This window comes from Silurus aristotelis (genome assembly GCF_946808225.1).
Source record: "Silurus aristotelis genome assembly, chromosome: 5".
Taxonomy (NCBI): domain Eukaryota; kingdom Metazoa; phylum Chordata; class Actinopteri; order Siluriformes; family Siluridae; genus Silurus; species Silurus aristotelis.
This window is the reverse complement of record NC_139578.1, coordinates 15,184,307-15,201,967: the sequence shown is the minus strand read 5'-3', so window position 1 is coordinate 15,201,967 and position 17,661 is coordinate 15,184,307. Positions and strand designations below refer to the sequence as shown.

The following is a 17,661-nucleotide window of genomic DNA, read 5'->3' as shown; positions in this document are numbered from 1 at the left end:
AAACAACGTTCCTACAGAACCCTGATTCTACATACAACAACAATCACAGAACAGAAAACACAGGGCTAAGGACTAGTAAGTGTCCTCGCCACATAAAGTGCATGTGTGCAACCTGGTGCAAACAGTGCAAAGACAACACAAGACAGTGCAAAGACAACACAAGACACTGCAAGACAATACACAAAACACAAAATAGCACAAAGTGAACAGTAGCAAAAATTTAAACAAAATGTTGTGCAAAAGAGCAAATAGCAGCAATCCAGAAAAGATGTGCAAAAACGGCATGTAAACAGTTTATGGTAATGAAGTGATGTGAGTGGTACTGAAGTGGGCACGAGTGTGTGTTGAGTCCGGGTTGTACAGAGCAGTCACACATTGTGTGTGTGTGTGTGTGTGTGTGTGTGTCTGATGGCTTGAGGGAAGAAACTGTTGCACAGTCTGAATGTGACGGTCCAAATGCTTCAGAAATGCTTCCCTAATGGCAGGAGGGTGAAGAGTGTGTGTGAGGGGTGTGTGGGGTCGTCCACAATGCTGTTGGCTTTGCGGATGCATCGTGTGGTGTAAATGTCAATGATGGAGGGGAGAGAGACTCCGATGATCTTCTCAGCTGTCCTCACTATCCTCTGTAGGGTCTTGCGATCCGAGACGGTGCGGTTCCCAAACCAGGCAGTGATGCAGCTGCTCAAGATGATCTCAATGGTCCCTCTGTAGAACGTGGTCAGGATGGGGGAGGGAGATGGGCTTTCCTCAGCCTTCTCAGGAAGTAGGAAGTAGATGGAACTGGTGTTGAGTGACAAGGTGAGGTTATCCGCCAAGTGAACACCAAGAAATTTGGTGCTCTTGACGATCTCCACAGAGGATCCATGTTCAGTTTAGAATGGTCGCTCTGTGCTCTCCTAAAGTCAACAACCATCTCTTTAGTTTTGTCAGCGTTCAGAGACAGGTTGTTGGCTCCACACCAGGCTGTTTAATGAGTTGCTCAGTAGCTCCTGGTTCCATAATGTCAACTGATTGTAGAAGACTGTAGAAAGGACATTCCTCACAATCTTACATTCCAGAGCCCATGTTAGTTTTCACTCTCCGGTGTTTTGTAATGTTTTAAGATTTATAATCACACTCTGGATATCACACAAATGAAGATGGGTTCCCCCTTTTTGAGTCTGGTTCCTCACAATATTTCTTCCTCATAACATCTATCGGAGTTTTTCCTTGCCTAAGTCGCCCCAGGCTGGGGATAAATATCAGGGATAAATACACATAATTCACTTAAATTCTATAAAGCTGCTTTGAGACAATGTGGGTTGTGAAAAGTGCAATAGAAATCAACTTGACTTGATGCAGACATGTACACCACATAAGTTACAGACACAAATGAGGAGAGTAGAAACAGAGTTAGAGATGAGGCTCTAACAGGTTTTATTTGTTACCATGTTATGACGTCACAACATGTAATTTAAATATATTTTTTTAGGGAAGTCTGGAGTATACATAGCTTTCTAGTGAATCGTTTAAAATTATGTTGTATTTCTGTATCCGCTATCATTTAATATCCGCTGTCTGGGTTGCGCTTGTATGTTTAAAAGTCGATTGGGCTTAATGGAGCATTTTTGCATCTCCACTCGACCCACACGTGTCATTCCTCCATGTTATGTGTGATGAATGATGAATGTAGGTTGTGGTATAACGGTCTCGACGCTCATGGCAGAGTGGAGTGTGGGTGAAGGAGAGGATCCGCCCTGTGAGCGGCTCTAACGTGAATCTCGCCACCTCCCGCGCACTCACACTGCGGCGGTGCAGCTCGGTGCAGCGGCTTCACACTCTCAGCTGTCAGCCGTCGCTTTCTCCTGACTCCTATATCGGTCCCGAAAAGGAGAAAACCTTCATCGAGGGAACACTCTACCGCACTCTGAACCATGAGGAGGTTTTCGCCCTGGCTTCTTTTCGCCCTTTTTTCCCTGTTTACACTGCGAGGTGAGTGCAGCCCGTCGGCCCTCTTTTGTTAAACCCCCCTGGCGCTTCATCGCTTTTCTGTTCCTTCTACCAGGGCCTGTTATACGTGCAACACACATTGCGTGTTAAATAGTTAAGCTTAAAGCTTGGATTTTTTTAGTGTTCTCGCACTGTTTCGCTTTAGTTGTGAGAATCTGTTGGGATACAGCTGTGTTAGACTAGACTATGTCTGCCTTCATGGTCTGGGTACCACGAGCCAAAGAGGTAGTCTGCAGATTTATGACAAATTTCTCTCTCTTTTTTTTTTTCTTTGTTTTTTTAAATCATCAGTATTATGATTTACAAAAAAAAATTTTTTTTTTCAAAAACCCCAACTGTAACGCATTAAATCCAGCATGATATTGCAGACCAGACAAAATCAGGAAACACGCCCATATTAACAATAGCGCTTTCGCCGGTCTCGTGCGCTCCGGTTGCGTGCAGGTAGAGCGCAATGCGCATGCGCTTGATGAGCTACACAGAACCCAGGTCCAGCATACGTCTAGGGTTTTTTTTTAGGGGTGGGGGACTGCGGAATACGGGGAGATACCATTCCATTTGGGGTGGTGATTCTATAGGAACGCGATTTTTTTCCCCTCAAAGTTATTGTTTCCACCACTAAGAAGACACCTTGCTGTTCTGACCCGTCTGAGCGTGCGAGTTGCATTTACTTTAATAATGGGGATCTAATACTGTATAATGCAGCTGTCGTGTCTCCCCCACTCCCCTACACTGCAGTAGTCTACCCAGCCCAAAAAAACCTTGAATGACTACCTTCTGTCTCCTCCGTTTTATCAGCCACACCCGCTGCTGTGTTTGTAATCAGATCCCTGCTAGAAGCCATGTGCTTAACCTTCATCTCATTAGGTTCATAATTTATGCATGAATACGTACTGATCTCTGTCCAGGCCTTTTGCATTATGACTTTAAATCTATGATCTGTAACCATGCATTTATTAAATTGATTGCATATATCTAGATCTCGTATAGAATCCCCCTATACACACACACACACACATATATATATATATATATATATATATATATATATATATATATATATATACACACATACACACATTTTATATATGTGTATGTATGTGTGTATATGTATGTATATGTTTATGTATGTGTGTGTACAGATAAATGACTCAGGAAAGTAAATATACATACTCAGCAAAAGTCACATGCAATGGGTCACATGACACAGGACACCTGGCAGCAGTGCATGGTGTTTTTAATACTGTTACTAATCCTGGCATGAAGTGCAAAGGTCTCCGTTTGGAAAAAAATAGCTGCAGACAGAGTGACAGAGATAAGCCTATCAGACAAGTTTGAAGACTTTGTAGAGGTAATGTAGAGCATTATACGATGGAAATAAAATGACAACAAAGAAAAATATAAACAGTGAGCCACTAGTTATGGACAAATGCTTTCTTCGTCATTTGGACTTCCTCTGACATTCGTCCAGATGTCTCAATCTTTATCTATAAGCTCTTTAATCAAAGTGGCACGCAAGGAAAAAATCCTTCTTGAAATATCTTCTTTGTGAGTTATGTGAATACAAAAGGGTTATTTTGTGTATGATGAATATTTCCCTTGTGCACAAACCAGCTGTCAGATTTGGAATGTCATTCACACACTTGAATCAAATAATACCAAAATATAAAAAATAATGTGTGTTTTAGTTTCAGGTTTGTTTTGGGAGATCATGAATATAATTTTTTTTTCTGTACTGTGGTTACAAATTATGAATGAGTTTGATTCTTGGTTTAGGTCTGACGCAGAAATGGGACCTGGCCGATGCTGTTGAAGATGTTGAAGATCCGAAGCCTCGTAAGAAAAAACATTTTTCTTCTTGAGAAAGCCACAGTAATCTTCTCTAATGTTTAGCTAAAACCAAATCAGGCCATTTAAGATTTTTTAGCTTAAACTTTGTTTTGGATTTATTTTCAAGATTACAAACAATATATTTATTACCGGTTTTTGTTTAATTATTAATAAGTTTTATATGACCAAATTATTAATATGATTGAATGAAGAACATTATTGCCCCATTGTCAGAGAGACACATATTCCTAAGTAGAAAGTAAAAAAAAAACAAAGTTTAAGTGTGGAATTGATTCACAACTAACGTGTTTTGTTTTCCAGCTACTCCAACGCCCAAGCCAAATGAAAAAACAGGAGAAGCAGGTGGAGGTAATTACAATCCAACCGCTTTTAATACATTTCTAGCTTCAATTAGTATTTAATTATTTTACGCATTAAAATAAATGTCTTATGTCCTAAACCACTGCCTGATAATTGATTATCTATTCACTTCAGTTGTTGTTCTAACACAGGCCTTTGTGTGTCACTTGGTAGATTTGGATCTCGCAGACTTTTTTGATAAAAATACCCCAAAGCCCCCCGTAATACCCAAAGACCCTGTCAAGCCAAAAGACCCTGTCAAGCCAAAAGACCCTGTCAAGCCAAAAGACCCTGCCAAGCCCACAACCAAACCAAAAGGAGGTGAGAGTCATCAATATGGTCCTAATTTCTTTATTTATTGCTCAAATACAGACACATTATTCTTTCTAATTGTAGATTTTCAGGTGCTTTTTTTTTCCTCCCTTAAGCTTGGCCAGTAATAATTCATGCAGAATTCTCCAGAAATCAGCATTTTGTTCTGCTATCGATACAAATATTTTTTTTTTCTCCGCACATACACAACCCAAAGACCCTGCCCTGCAGTAAATGGTATTAGGAAAAAGTGGATTTATGGGTAATAAAAAGGAGTAATTTTCCAGTTGGTCTCAGGTTAAAAACAGTGTGCCCTGTCTGACTGATATCAGGGCAGCCTCTGGCTGAGTGCAAATCAGCAGCCATAAATGCAGAGGTAGTGTACAATCCAAATCCCTAGTTTGTAAATACTATAATCGTATTCTTCTAATAGGAAGTGACCTTTAAAAAAATGGCCTATACAAATAGGATTTTTCTATGTATTTTTTATGATAATAATGGCCGTTATTTGTGATTATTTTAGTTATTTTATAATGTTTATACATGCTGGGTTGAATTTTTACACTTCATGCTAAGCCTTTTTTCAAATCCGTACTTTTTCTAAGCAACTTGTGTGTATGTGAGTGTGTGTTAACCTTACTAGCCTTTACTGACAGAGGAGACCCTTGCTGAATATTTTGGGCCAACCGTGCGGCCTGCTTTGTTGCCTCGCTCAACCTCCAGACCCCTCCGAACCTCTGCCCCGCCTCGCAAGGCCGGTGTGTATTGTGTTCCTCAGTGGAGCCACTCATAGTCCCAGAGTCTGTGTTTGTCCATTTATACAACCAGATTCGAAGCACATAAAGGAAGACCCAAATCACTGTTATTACCAGCATCATGAGTTGAAGTAAAAAAACATTCTTACTATGTTTTGTGTCTGTGGACTTTTTCCCAATGTTTTCTTTTATTCCCATAAATTCCCTACATGTACAATCACCTGTGTGTTGTCTGTATGCATGTTTATATCTCTGCAGGCTAGAGATTGTAATTCCCACTGTTTTCTGTCTTTATTGTGATTCTGCATGCCAGCATCACGTATGCTCTTTTTATACCTCTGCTTTATATTTTATAGAACTTTCATAAAAAATAAGGAAGAAAATTTATAGACAATTAATAAATCAAAATGAATCTCAAAGTGCTTTATTCTTCTTGTATCACAGCAATTTGGCATTAACGAGGAATGGTTTTCCTGTTAAATATACCAAAAGCTTCACCAGAGCAATGGTTATGCTCATTTTAAAAGCAACAAAAAAATTATTTTATCTTAAATTATTTGTATTTAAAAGTATCATTGCGATATTGCTCTGGCTTTGTTAATGCTATGGTTGTGTTATGTATTTATAAATGTGCACAGATGTCTTACAAAATGCACACTCTTGATAATATATATGTTTGTTTTAGGTGCAGATGATTGGAGCCTCGCTGATGGTTTGCCTGGAAAAGATGGTGAGTGAGTGATTATTTCTGTCATTTTTCACTATGGCTAATTGAACTGCCAGCTAGGAAACATGCAGTGACTGTCAAATGGCGAAATATATTTAGTCCCAAAAAAAAAAAAAAAAAAGAGAAACACGTTTTATTTTACATTTTATATAACAGAATCCGAGAAACTGCATCAAGCAAATGGTACATGTAAATGGTTAAAATCCTGTCATGAGCTGTTGCAGGCAAGATAGAGCAGGAATACTAAACACAGTGATTTTAAAACAGGGTGTATTATTGAGGCACAGATACATGAGGTTCAGTTAGACGGGGTGCTCAGCTGGCTGGGTTTTTGTACTGAAAGACATAGTGGAAAGACATTTGTCAAATCAAATTTTATTTGTCACATACACATACATACAGGGTATGATATGCAGTGAAATGCTTTTTACGATGGTCCGGCATGAGGAAATAGGATAGGGAGAAAAAATAAACCAAGAAAAAGAAGGCAGATAAATAAAGTATAAACTATATATAAAAAAAAAAAAATATATATATATATATATACACTTGCAATCAGAAATATTTAACCCCCTCACCTCAATAGACAATACAGTGATGTTGATGAAAGATAATGAAAATAAATGTAAAAAAAAAAAACCTAATGAAATAACAAAATATTTATTGATACATATTTGAGTTATTTTGACAACAGAAGTTGACTTAACTTTGAAGTTCAAATAATAAATTGTAAGTCTTGTAACACATGAGCATGTGCAGTATTATTCAACCCCCAGATTCAGTACATTGTGGAGCACCCTTTAGCTTTCTTAACTTCTAACAAGCGTTTTCGATAAGTGCTGACAAGCTTCTTACACCTCTCGATTGGATTCTTTGCCCATTCTTCACATGCAAAAGCCTCTAACTCAGTGATGTTTGACGGCTTCCGTGCTGCAACTGCCTTCTTCAAATCCCACCAAAGATTTTCAATTGGATTTAAATCTTTTCCCCAACCAAGCTTTGGTTGATTTGGAGGTGTGCTTGGGATCGTTGTCTTGCTGGAAGATCCAATGATCACCAAGGTTTAATTTGTCAACAGAAGGCATCAGGTTCTTCTTCAAAATGACCTGGTATTTCTGGGAATCCATGATGCCAGGTACACAATCAAGATTGCCAGTTCCTGCCGCAGAAAAACAGCCCCACATCATTATTGCCCCACCTCCGTGCTTGACCGTGAAGAAGGTATTCTGCTGGTCATAAGCCTGACCTTTTGCACGCCAGACATACCGCTGGTCCATATGTCCAGAAAGTTCCAGTTTGGTTTCATCAGTCCATAGAACAAAGGCTTAATGATGTTTCAGCTCCACTTCAGGCCATAAAACTGTCAGAACTCTTTAAGAAGCTATCCAAAGCACAATCCTGCACTTTGAAAAGATTTCCATTTATAAATCCTTAAAACTCTTTAGTGGTTGAATAGTTCTGATTGCAAGTGTGTGTGTGTGTGTGTGTATATATATATATATATATATATATATATATATATATATATATATATATATATATATATATATATATATATATATATATATATATATATATTAGGGATGCACCGAATATTCGGCCACCGAAAATTTTCACCGAAAGACTTTGATCACCGAAAAAACACGGCCGAAACAGTTTGTTGTGATGACGCAAACAGAAACCGCTGCCTGCAAGTGCATGTCAAAAGCAACATGTCTGCGGTGTGGACGTATTTCAGTATATCTTAGAAAGACCCACGGATAGCGATTTGCAAAACATGTAATGCCGAAATTTAAAGAGGAGGTGCGTCTGCAAAGACTTGCTCCACGTCGGGTTTAATTTATCACCCGAAATTCAAACATCCCGATCGCTATGCTGAATATGAGAGAAACGCGGCACAGAAAAGCAAAACCCCTCCGAGCATGCGCACTCCGTCTGTGGTGGACGTTTTTGAAAAGGCAGGAAGTTTCCCAGTGATATTGTTGTATTGTATCTTTAAGCAGTTGCACTTGTTCTGAATGCACTTTGTTTTTATGAAAGAACATATTTAATTTTACAACCTTTCAGCAGGCCAGAGGGCCTTTACATTATTATTTAATGTACACATGAGTGCATTTAAGTTAAACATTTAAGTTTGAATTTTAATTTATTTTATCCTGTGCATTGTTGCAATGTGCTATTAATAAATATTTTCATAATTTGTAATTGATTTATTCTTTGAAACTTTAATATTGATTTATGCAATTGAAATGCTTTGATTTTAGTAAGGTTAGTACACAGTCATAGCCATAAATGCAATGGTAATAATAATTGGCACAATTTCTTTCGGTGTTTCGGTTTTCGGCCTTGCTTTCCTCTTTTTCGGTTTCGGCCAAGAATTTTCATTTCGGTGCATCCCTAATATATATATATATATATATATATATATATATATATATATATATATATATATATATATATATATATATAAGGGGGGGGGTGTATATACAAGGTATACTTATGAAGAGAACACGTAGCCGGAGCAGTCATGACGGCAGCTGACCTCACCGGCGCCATCTTGGAATATACATGAGCATTGAGGCTTTGACATTGTGATTAGAGTACACCTTACATTACAGTAACACACATGGATCCGTGCCATTCGTGCTGATCAGACTACCAGTACGAACACTCCAAACACACACATTGTCTCTTTTCCCCTTTTTTTATTTTAATGTCACCTGCATGTTTCTAAAATCATTGATTTAGGACTATATGGTAGTTTACTGAAAGCTGTGTTTCAGCTTTTCAAAAAGAGGCAACTAAGCAAGTCTTTTTTATTTTTGCTCTCTTATTTCATATCAAACTTTAGAAAAAAAGGAGGTGGCTGTTTTTCAGGGGTCGGTTTTATGGCAAGACCTAAACTGTGCCTGAAAAATAAACATCTATCTTCAGGCCAGTTAAAGCTTTCACATGTTAAAAGTTGTACATAAGATATTTATGCTCAAGCTGTTAAACTCAGGCCAATGCCACAGAGATCCTTTACTGGGACTTAAGAGAGAAACTGTTTGGCGCTGCTGTCTTATTGGAAGGGTGGCGTGTTCTCTCTCTCTTCTGTCAATCACAGTGACACTAGGTGATTGGGGTAACTGTAAGCTCATATGTGAGGAATAGGGTCGAAATCTTTTCTTTCATGTGTCTCATGTGCCTTGTGTGCGACGCGGCATAAGCGTCAGTGCACTGGATGGATTCACATCAAATAAAATTGGAAAAGTGGTACATTTTGAAGAAAAGTTTGCTTGTATGCTGTTTTTTTTAGCACTACTATTTAGCACTGTTATATATGAGAAAGATAATTGCTTGATAATATGCTAATGCCAATGAAGTGATCTCTGAGAAAGAAGTGTTCCTATCAGATAATGCCTTTGGAGGAGGTGACCGCAAGCCCGGTATCAGTGGTGGAACTGGTGGTAAGGAAAACATACTGCTTATGGGTGATGCTTCCTGTCCCACGAATGAAATCTGCTTCTCACATGAAAGGATTTGAAATCCACCTTTTTGACATTAATATGGTTTAATCAGCAGTCTGGCTCTGATTATAGCCTTGTGCAGTGTGTAAACGCATCCTACTAATAACTCGCCCACTCTGAGTCTGTTCTGCTACTGTATAAAACATAATGCATGGTTCTTGCTTCTGGTAATAGCTGTCAATCTCTCCTGCTTTCAGAGGATAACCACTCTCTTTGATTCATGTTGAGGATTTTCTGTAGCATTGGGACTTTGTGTGTGTGGGAACCTTTTATATGGTGCTCACAGTCTAATGGGTTTTTTTCTGCCATCACAGAAGGCCTTCTAACAGATGACGATCTAGCTAATGTTGTGGATGACACCTACAAGCCAGACAAAGGGAAAGGTAGGAGATTAGACCAATTTAGAAAAAATTAATATTCTTTATATACAAACCCGATTCCAAAAAAGTTGGGACACTGTACAAAATGTGAATGGAAAAAAAAGCAATTATTTACAAATATCATAAACTTATATTTTATTCACAATAGAATATAGATAACATATCAAATGTTGAAAGTGAGACATTTTGAAATATCATGCCAAATATTGGCTCATTTTGGATTTCATGAGAGCTACACATTCCAAAAAAGTTGGGACAGGTAGCAATGAGAGGCCAGAAAAGTTAAATGGACAAATAAGGAACAGCTGAAAGACCAATTTGCAAATTATTAGGTCGATTGACAACATGATTGGGTATAAAAAAAGCCTCTCAGTGTGGCAGTGTCTCTCAGAAGTCAAGATGGGCAGAGGATCACCAATTCCCCCAATGCTGCAGTGAATGCTGCAGTGATCTTCGGGCCCTTAGACGGCACTGCATCACATACAGGAATGCTACTGTAATGGAAATCACAACATGGGCTCAGGAATAATTCCAGAAAACATTGTCGGTGAACACAATCCACCGTGCCATTTGCCGTTGCCAGCTAAAACTCTATAGGTCAAAAAAGAAGCCATATCTAAACATGATCCAGAAGCGCAGGCGTTTTCTCTGGGCCAAGGCTCATTTAAAATGGACTGTGGCAAAGTGAAAAACTGTTTTGTGGTCAGACGAATCAAAATTTGAAGTTCTTTTTGGAAAACTGGGACGCCATGTCATCCGGACTAAAGAGGATAAAGACAACCCAAGTTGTTATCAGTGCTCAGTTCAGAAGTCTGCATCTCTGATGGTATAGGGTTACATAAGTGCGTGTGGCATGGGCAGCTTACACATCTGGAAAGGCACCATCAATGCTGAAAGGTATATCCAAGTTCTAGAACAACATATGCTCCCATCCAGACAGCGTCTCTTTCAGGGAAGACCTTGCATTTTCCAACATGACAATGCCAGACCACATACTGCATCAATTACAACATCATGGCTGCGTAGAAGAAGGATCCAGGTACTGAAATGGCCAGCCTGCAGTCCAGATCTTTCACCCATAGAAAACATTTGGTGCATCATAAAGAGGAAGATGCAACAAAGAAGCGCTAAAACAGTTAAGCAACTAGAAGCCTGTATTAGACAATAATGGGACAACATTCCTATTCCTAAACTTGAGCAACTTGTCTCCTCAGTCTGCAGACATTTGCAGACTGTTATAAAAAGAAGAGGGGATGCCACACAGTGATAAACATTTCCCTGTCCCTACTTTTTTGAGATGTGTTGATGCCATGAAATTTTAAAATCAACTTATTTTCCCCTTAAAATGATACATTTTCTGATTTTAAACATTTGATATGTCATCTATGTTGTATTCTGAATAAAATATTTAAAATTTCCACATCATTGCATTCTGTTTTTATTCACAATTTGTACAGTGTCCCAACTTTTTTGGAGTCGGGTTTGTCCTTGGTTAATATTGCTTGTGGTGGTGCCTTGAAGACTTGCATAATCCAAGTACTCTGTGGTAAATCATGTGCAGTGTTTTTTTTTTTTTACGCAATAGTTTTGCAGTATTATTTATTGGCATTAATACAAGAAAAAATAGAGAACCACATGTCCGAATAATTTATCTTATTGTTTTGATGACAGGTCTATAAGGTAAAAACTTTTTATTTTTTATGTGTGGGAAAAAATGTCTTTTCATAATTTCCATAACTAAGTTTTCTGCTGATCTATATATCGTACTTGACTCAAGGAATGTGTGTGTGCTACTAGGAGGACGAGGTGGTTCAGGAGGTTCAGGTGGTGTTGTGGAACCTGCTGACGATGCCGATTATGGTAACAATTATATCCTTATTCCAGCATAGTGTTGGTTAAAATCGTTACACAAGCTTTTTTTTTTTATTGTTACCAGAAAATATAATAAGCCGGCTCCATTACCAAGATAAATTTTTTTTAAGATACCATGACGGAGACTAGCACCATCGCTGGGATTGTAAGTGCTGTTGCCATGGCGCTGTTTGGTGCAGTCAGCGGCTATATCTCTTACCAGAAGAAGAAGTTCTGCTTCAGCATACAACGTAAGAACTAACGACTAGCACTTTATTATCATATGGACAGACCATTTGTCCTGGCTCTTTCAATGTTCTTCACTGTCACTGCATTTCTTCACAGAGAGTCTGAATGCAGATATTGTTAAAGCAGAGAATCCAGAAGCCGTCGTGGCTCAGGAACCTCAGGGTAAGGCTTAGGGGCTCTTTCTTTTTTTTTTCCCCTCTTGTTATTGTTACATTGTACCTCATTTCAAAGTACATTGCACATTGAAACTGCTATTTGTTACACCTAGTTGTCTTCGAAGTGTCTTTGTGATTGTCGTCAGAAACTTCTCACACTGACGTGATATTATGCACACTAGGGATTTTATAACTCGTAGGTTAAGACACAACAGGTCAGCCACTTAGCTTTTTGTTTTCTTAACTGTTTTTTTAAAATGTACAAAACTTGGATACGCTCAAGATCATTTTGTCACTCATGTCAATTCATTCATTTCTGTTTTCTCATAAACTCTGCATTTATAATCTCCCAGTGACCTAATACCAGTTTAGACATTTCACATTATTTCTTTAATCAATTCATATTAATATGAAAATGACGGTCACTGAAACAATTGTATAAATCTCATGTGTGCGACTGAAATAAGTGGATTTAATTCTGACATTGTAATTCATATAATCTGTATACAATTTCTGTAACAAGTGGCACGTATACAATCTGAAACTAAACAATCATCTACTTCAGGGGTGGGCAACCCGCGGCTCGCGAGCCGCATGCGGCTCTTTGGCTGGTTTCATGCGGCTCTTACGTTCATATCGAAGTTTGTGTTTGTGTTTTTTTTTTAATGTGCGTGTTCGCTTAGCTTGAGTCCAATACAGTATTTTTAAGACTTAAATGATCTTGCCCCTACTGGGAAAATATCGTATTGAACCCAAGCGAAGTGAACACGCACATAAAAAAAAATGCAAACAAAGTCCTTGTTTTCTACCCTGAAACACGTGAAATCAAAGCATCGATCTGTTCTGACTGACACCCATGTGAAAGAATTGCTTCGAGTGGCAACAACGGAATACGAGGCAGATTTGAAGAGGATTGTTTAAGGAATGCCAAAAGTCCCACTAAGTAACATGCATAGTAAAAGAAAAACGCTATTATAAATTATTATATTTTTGTTTGTGGACTTGGTTAAACAGAGTTTGTGTGTGTGAGACAGTGCACACAATGTTCATTGTTGAAAATGACTGTCCTGTGGTCTTAGAACTGTAGGAGTCAATTTCTGTCATTATGTTGGTATGTGACATTTACAATAAATCTGGCTTAGCAGTGGTGCGTGTGTGTGTGTGTGTGTGTGTGTGTGTGTGTGTGTGTGTGTGTGTGTGTGTGTGTGTGTGTGTTAGAGTAAGGGATGGGTGATGTTCATGTGTGCCCATGTGTATGCTGTGGCTCTTTGCGGTAACACAGTAAAAAATGTGGCTCTCAGTCTGACTGGTTGGCCACCCCTGATCTACTTGAACATCATCTTCTTCTTCAGGATTTTCATTCAGAGTGAATTGCAAAATGCTCCAATGAATGGTTTTTATATGACACATTCATGTTTTGGTTAATATTAAGTTTGATAGTATATAATATAATCCTTTCTTCAAAATCATGAGACGTTAAGTCATATAATTTAATAATAATCATGTCAAGTCATAAAATAAAAAAAATAAGAAAAGACACAGGACTATATGATGTTCTAATGGCTTTACTGCAGGACAGTAAATGTAAATATACAGTAAGTGAAATATACAGGTTCTATTTATGTATAATGTATGGTCAGAAACCGAGGACATGCAGACATTAATATGATATTATATACGAGGACATTAATATGAATTGATTAAAGAAATAATGTGAAATGTCTAAACTGGTATTAGGTCACTGGGAGATTATAAATGCAGAGTTTATGAGAAAACAGAAATGAATGAATTGACATGAGTGACAAAATGAGGGTATGCGGACCTTTTTGCGTTTTATGCTTTCTCACTTTGTTGAAACTGTTGTTTAATAAAACCGTTTTCATTTTTACAGTTCAACAAACTCTGCTCCAGCCCCCGAACGCTGAACCGCCCACAGAAGACAACAAGGTGTAACCTGCGATGCATCTTCCAGCCTGAAGAGGGAGTGCATACATGCTCTCAGTGGGATGGGGTTGGGGTGGGGGGACTTTTGCTTTGTCACGAAGTCAAAGTTTCTGTGAAATATTTCTTTAACGGTTTACAATATTTATCCTTCGAAGTTTAATGAAATCGTGCAGAAGTTTCATGTGTTGCGAGACAAACTCTTCATGCATTAGTGCTGCTCCAGCGTTTTCTTTGCGTCACACTGTTGTGTGAAAGCATCACTGTGCAACTAGTGTGTGTCCTTGGTCCACGGTGTGTGATTGGATTGTTTACATAATATTAAAGAAGTACTTCTATGGGAAGCGTTAGAGCAGGAGAGTCGGACTGTGGTCCTGTCATTACAGTCTAGAACTAAGTCATTAAGAGAGTGTGTGTGAGACACAGTGTGTGTGACTCAGTGGGAATTCAGGACCAGAACCCGATTCTCCTGATTTATAAAATTAATTGTTAACGATTGCAGTTTCCATTTGCTAAAGATTTTATTATCTTTTTACAAGCACCTTTTAACATTAGAAAAAAAAATAACATTTTACAATGATTTGTACGTTTGTGCCCTGTGAAGTAATTGTTGTGTATATAGGCGTTCTTTTTTGGGGGGGGGGATTAAACATGACTTTTGAGAAGCTTAGAGAAAGCTGAAGATCGCCACTCACAGGTTTAATTTGCATTTAAAACACGACTGACGACTAGAAGTGAGCTTAGGTGTATCAGAAGCTAGTTGTCTTGAAGGAACCTTGTTGATCAAGCTCTGCCGACTTGCTGTGGTTTTTTTGTGCGTGCGTGTGTTTCCTGGTCCAGCAGCAGTAGCAGATTTTCAGAGGCGCACATTCCTGTAATGAAGACGCCATAGTATACTTGTTCGGAATATGTAGAAGATGAAGTCTTACATTAGCGCAAACATGGTAACTTTTTTTTCCTTATTAGGGAAATTGCCGTTCGGAGAAGTTTGTGGTTGAAAAAGAAAAAAGAGAGATATTGTGCTTGTACAATGTGCTTTTGCGTGTTATTCATGTTTGTACTGGTTATATCGGTGTATCTTGATATGCACTTGTAGCAGTGTAGCTACAGTACAATAGATTTTTGTTAGCAGTCATTGTGTTAGGGCTTAGATTTTTTTGTCTTTTGGATCCACTTAAAATCTCTTGCCCCTTTACAGTTTTGCTGCATTGGCTGTGTTCCTATTGGTATGTTTGGTAACTTCCTCCCTTCACTCAAACATTTGAGAAGGCCTTCGTTGTTGCGTTGCGCGAACAGCTGTTTGCTTCAAATTCGGATTTCACTTTAAGGCCTGAAGGTTTTCGAAGTTTCAAAAGCAGGCAATAATACAATTGGAACACAGCCCTGTTTTCCTTTCCCTGAGGTTCCCCAGTTTTTCCCCCCCGACTCCTGTCGCCTCCTCGCTGCACCTTATCTATCTTTTTAGCCACAAGCTGCTGGTGCTTTACTTCTTAGGCCTTATCCTGTTACGCGGCCGCACTATCGCAAACGAGAGTTGAGCACGCTGACTATCAGCTTCAGATGAATGTGTACGTAATCGAACTCTTGCTAGGACAGTCCACTGTAATTCAAAAGAACACACGGATCATCCAGAACACCTCTACTACATACAAATGTCCGATTGTACTCAACGCATCAAGAACGTCACGTCCTACCGAGAGTTCCAGTCGGCGTTAATAATCTAAACGAATGTAATTTTTTTGTACTCTGCTGCAAGTTTCTTGATCACTTTAATGTAGCATCTCTGGTGTTACTTTGGCAAAAAAAAAAAGTAAACCACCAAAGACAAGGCAGTGACGACGCGATCCTGTCCCTGTGTGGGTTTATGCCTCAGATTCTGGCGACTGTTCAGATTCGGTCCATAGCGAAATTTCAAATTTCACAAATGCCTTGAAAAAATGCTTCGAGTGGCGTAGCGTGGCGTGCATATTCGACTGTTTCATTTCACCTGCACGGTGGACTGCTAGGATGCACTGTGATCAGTGTGGCTAGTCGTCGAGAAGGCCACGTGTTGGGAGGCCGCATTCGGTTTCGAAGGAATTCGGGGCTCTTGGCGTCTTTTGGATAGGAACCGCAAAACTTTTTTCTATAAGGGTAAAAAAAACAAACAAACAGATGCATGCTTCGATTCTTTAGCTGTAGCCAGTTTTTTCTCGCGTACTGCATTTGACGTATGAAGTCCGGACGGGTTTTATAAGAAGAGAAGTGTTTCGGATTTGCACTGCCAGTGAAGTGACACATTTTACCACCAACTCCACAGATCAAATCGAGACGTTATACAGTAGGAGGTTGCATTGTCTCACACGCCTGTTCACTTCAGTCCAGAATCACTGCTGATCACGTGACGGCAAGAGCATGTTTAAGATCTACTGACAATCATCACTGCTTCAACGGCCAATTTTCTACTTGTATTTGGAAATAAAAGATCCGTTTTAAAGTCTCAACTCTCACTGGCAATACCTGATAGAAAGAGATTAATATGAAGAAAAAAGCAACAATAAAAAAAAAGACAAACTGAACTGGATTGGTTTATTTATTTATTTTTACACAAGGAATGTCAGAAGTTTCTTCAACTTGACCATAAATCTGACAGTCAGGTACATTGTAAATGTACTGTGCAATAAAGACCTCCATGCTGGATTGGACATGTGCTAAATACACTGCTCATTCTTACGCTTATGCGAACAGGCACCACAGTGCTAACATCAGGATCAGATCAACAGCTTCACTTAGCATTCACAATTAAAAACAAAAAAGATTGGAATGGGGAAAATATGTAATCCAGTGACTTGTTTGGTTATTGCTGCCAGATGGGTTGATTTGTGTATTTCTGAAACTGCTGATCAAGAATTTTCACACAAAACACACACTAGAGTTACATGGAATGGTGCAAAACATATCCATTAAGTGGCAGTACTGCGTCTTAGCGATGTAAAGTGTTTTAAAACACAGCATGCCATGAAGAATAAAAACCTCAATGGATTCCATTCGTGTCCACCCAAATCAGGAATCTGAGGCCACACCAATCGGACTGGAAATCGAGCAGATCTTTCCCTTGCTTCAGTGGTCAAGTTTCAGTGATCCTCATGTGATTGGAGAACTTCAATACAAAACATGTTGAAATGACTGGTAAATGTTTATTATATGCATAAAAAGACAGAGACCATGTGCAAAAAATGTGAAGGGTTAAATATGCATCCTCACCAACGGCTTAGTCTGTAAACGTTCATCAGGATTACAGTCACCGTGTGTTTGTAGAGGAAAAAGGTAACAGCAGTTGTAAGTACAGGATGTAACTAAACTTTTACGTAGCTGCTATAAGAAATGTGTAACATGCCTCCAGTTTCAGTTGTATCTTTGCACTGTTGGCTCACAGTTCAGCTTTTATTACACTGAATGTTTAATGGAGGAAACACAAGTGGACCTTCATAGACCTTTACAGAGCAGCATGGAGACAAAACAGAATAATTTAACTAATCATTCATTTGATTGAAAGTCATGGAACTGGAAAACAACACACGTATTCCATTTTTGTAGCTAATCTCAAAATACCAAGGTGTGTAT

At 38.8% G+C, this 17,661-nt stretch overlaps 1 protein-coding gene across 4 annotated transcripts; it reads left to right on the top strand.

Moving 5' to 3' along the window:
- Positions 1 to 1,435: 1,435 nt before the first annotated feature.
- On the top strand, positions 1,436 to 16,616 carry cd99l2 (CD99 molecule-like 2). 4 transcript variants are annotated; one of them, XM_083540822.1, is made up of 12 exons: positions 1,541 to 1,971; positions 3,766 to 3,825; positions 4,141 to 4,188; positions 4,354 to 4,500; positions 5,148 to 5,249; positions 5,932 to 5,976; positions 9,369 to 9,422; positions 9,797 to 9,865; positions 11,660 to 11,722; positions 11,845 to 11,964; positions 12,059 to 12,124; positions 14,009 to 16,616. In XM_083540822.1, the coding sequence occupies exons 1-12, from the start codon at positions 1,914 to 1,916 to the stop codon at positions 14,068 to 14,070; spliced, it is 894 nt and encodes a 297-aa protein (XP_083396948.1). In that variant the 5' UTR covers positions 1,541 to 1,913; the 3' UTR covers positions 14,071 to 16,616. The 4 variants fall into 4 exon arrangements, with proteins under 4 accessions (XP_083396949.1, XP_083396948.1, XP_083396950.1 ...); XM_083540823.1 differs by lacking the exon at positions 9,369 to 9,422 and having other exon boundaries at positions 1,436 to 1,971; XM_083540824.1 differs by lacking the exon at positions 5,148 to 5,249.
- Positions 16,617 to 17,661: the final 1,045 nt, after the last annotated feature.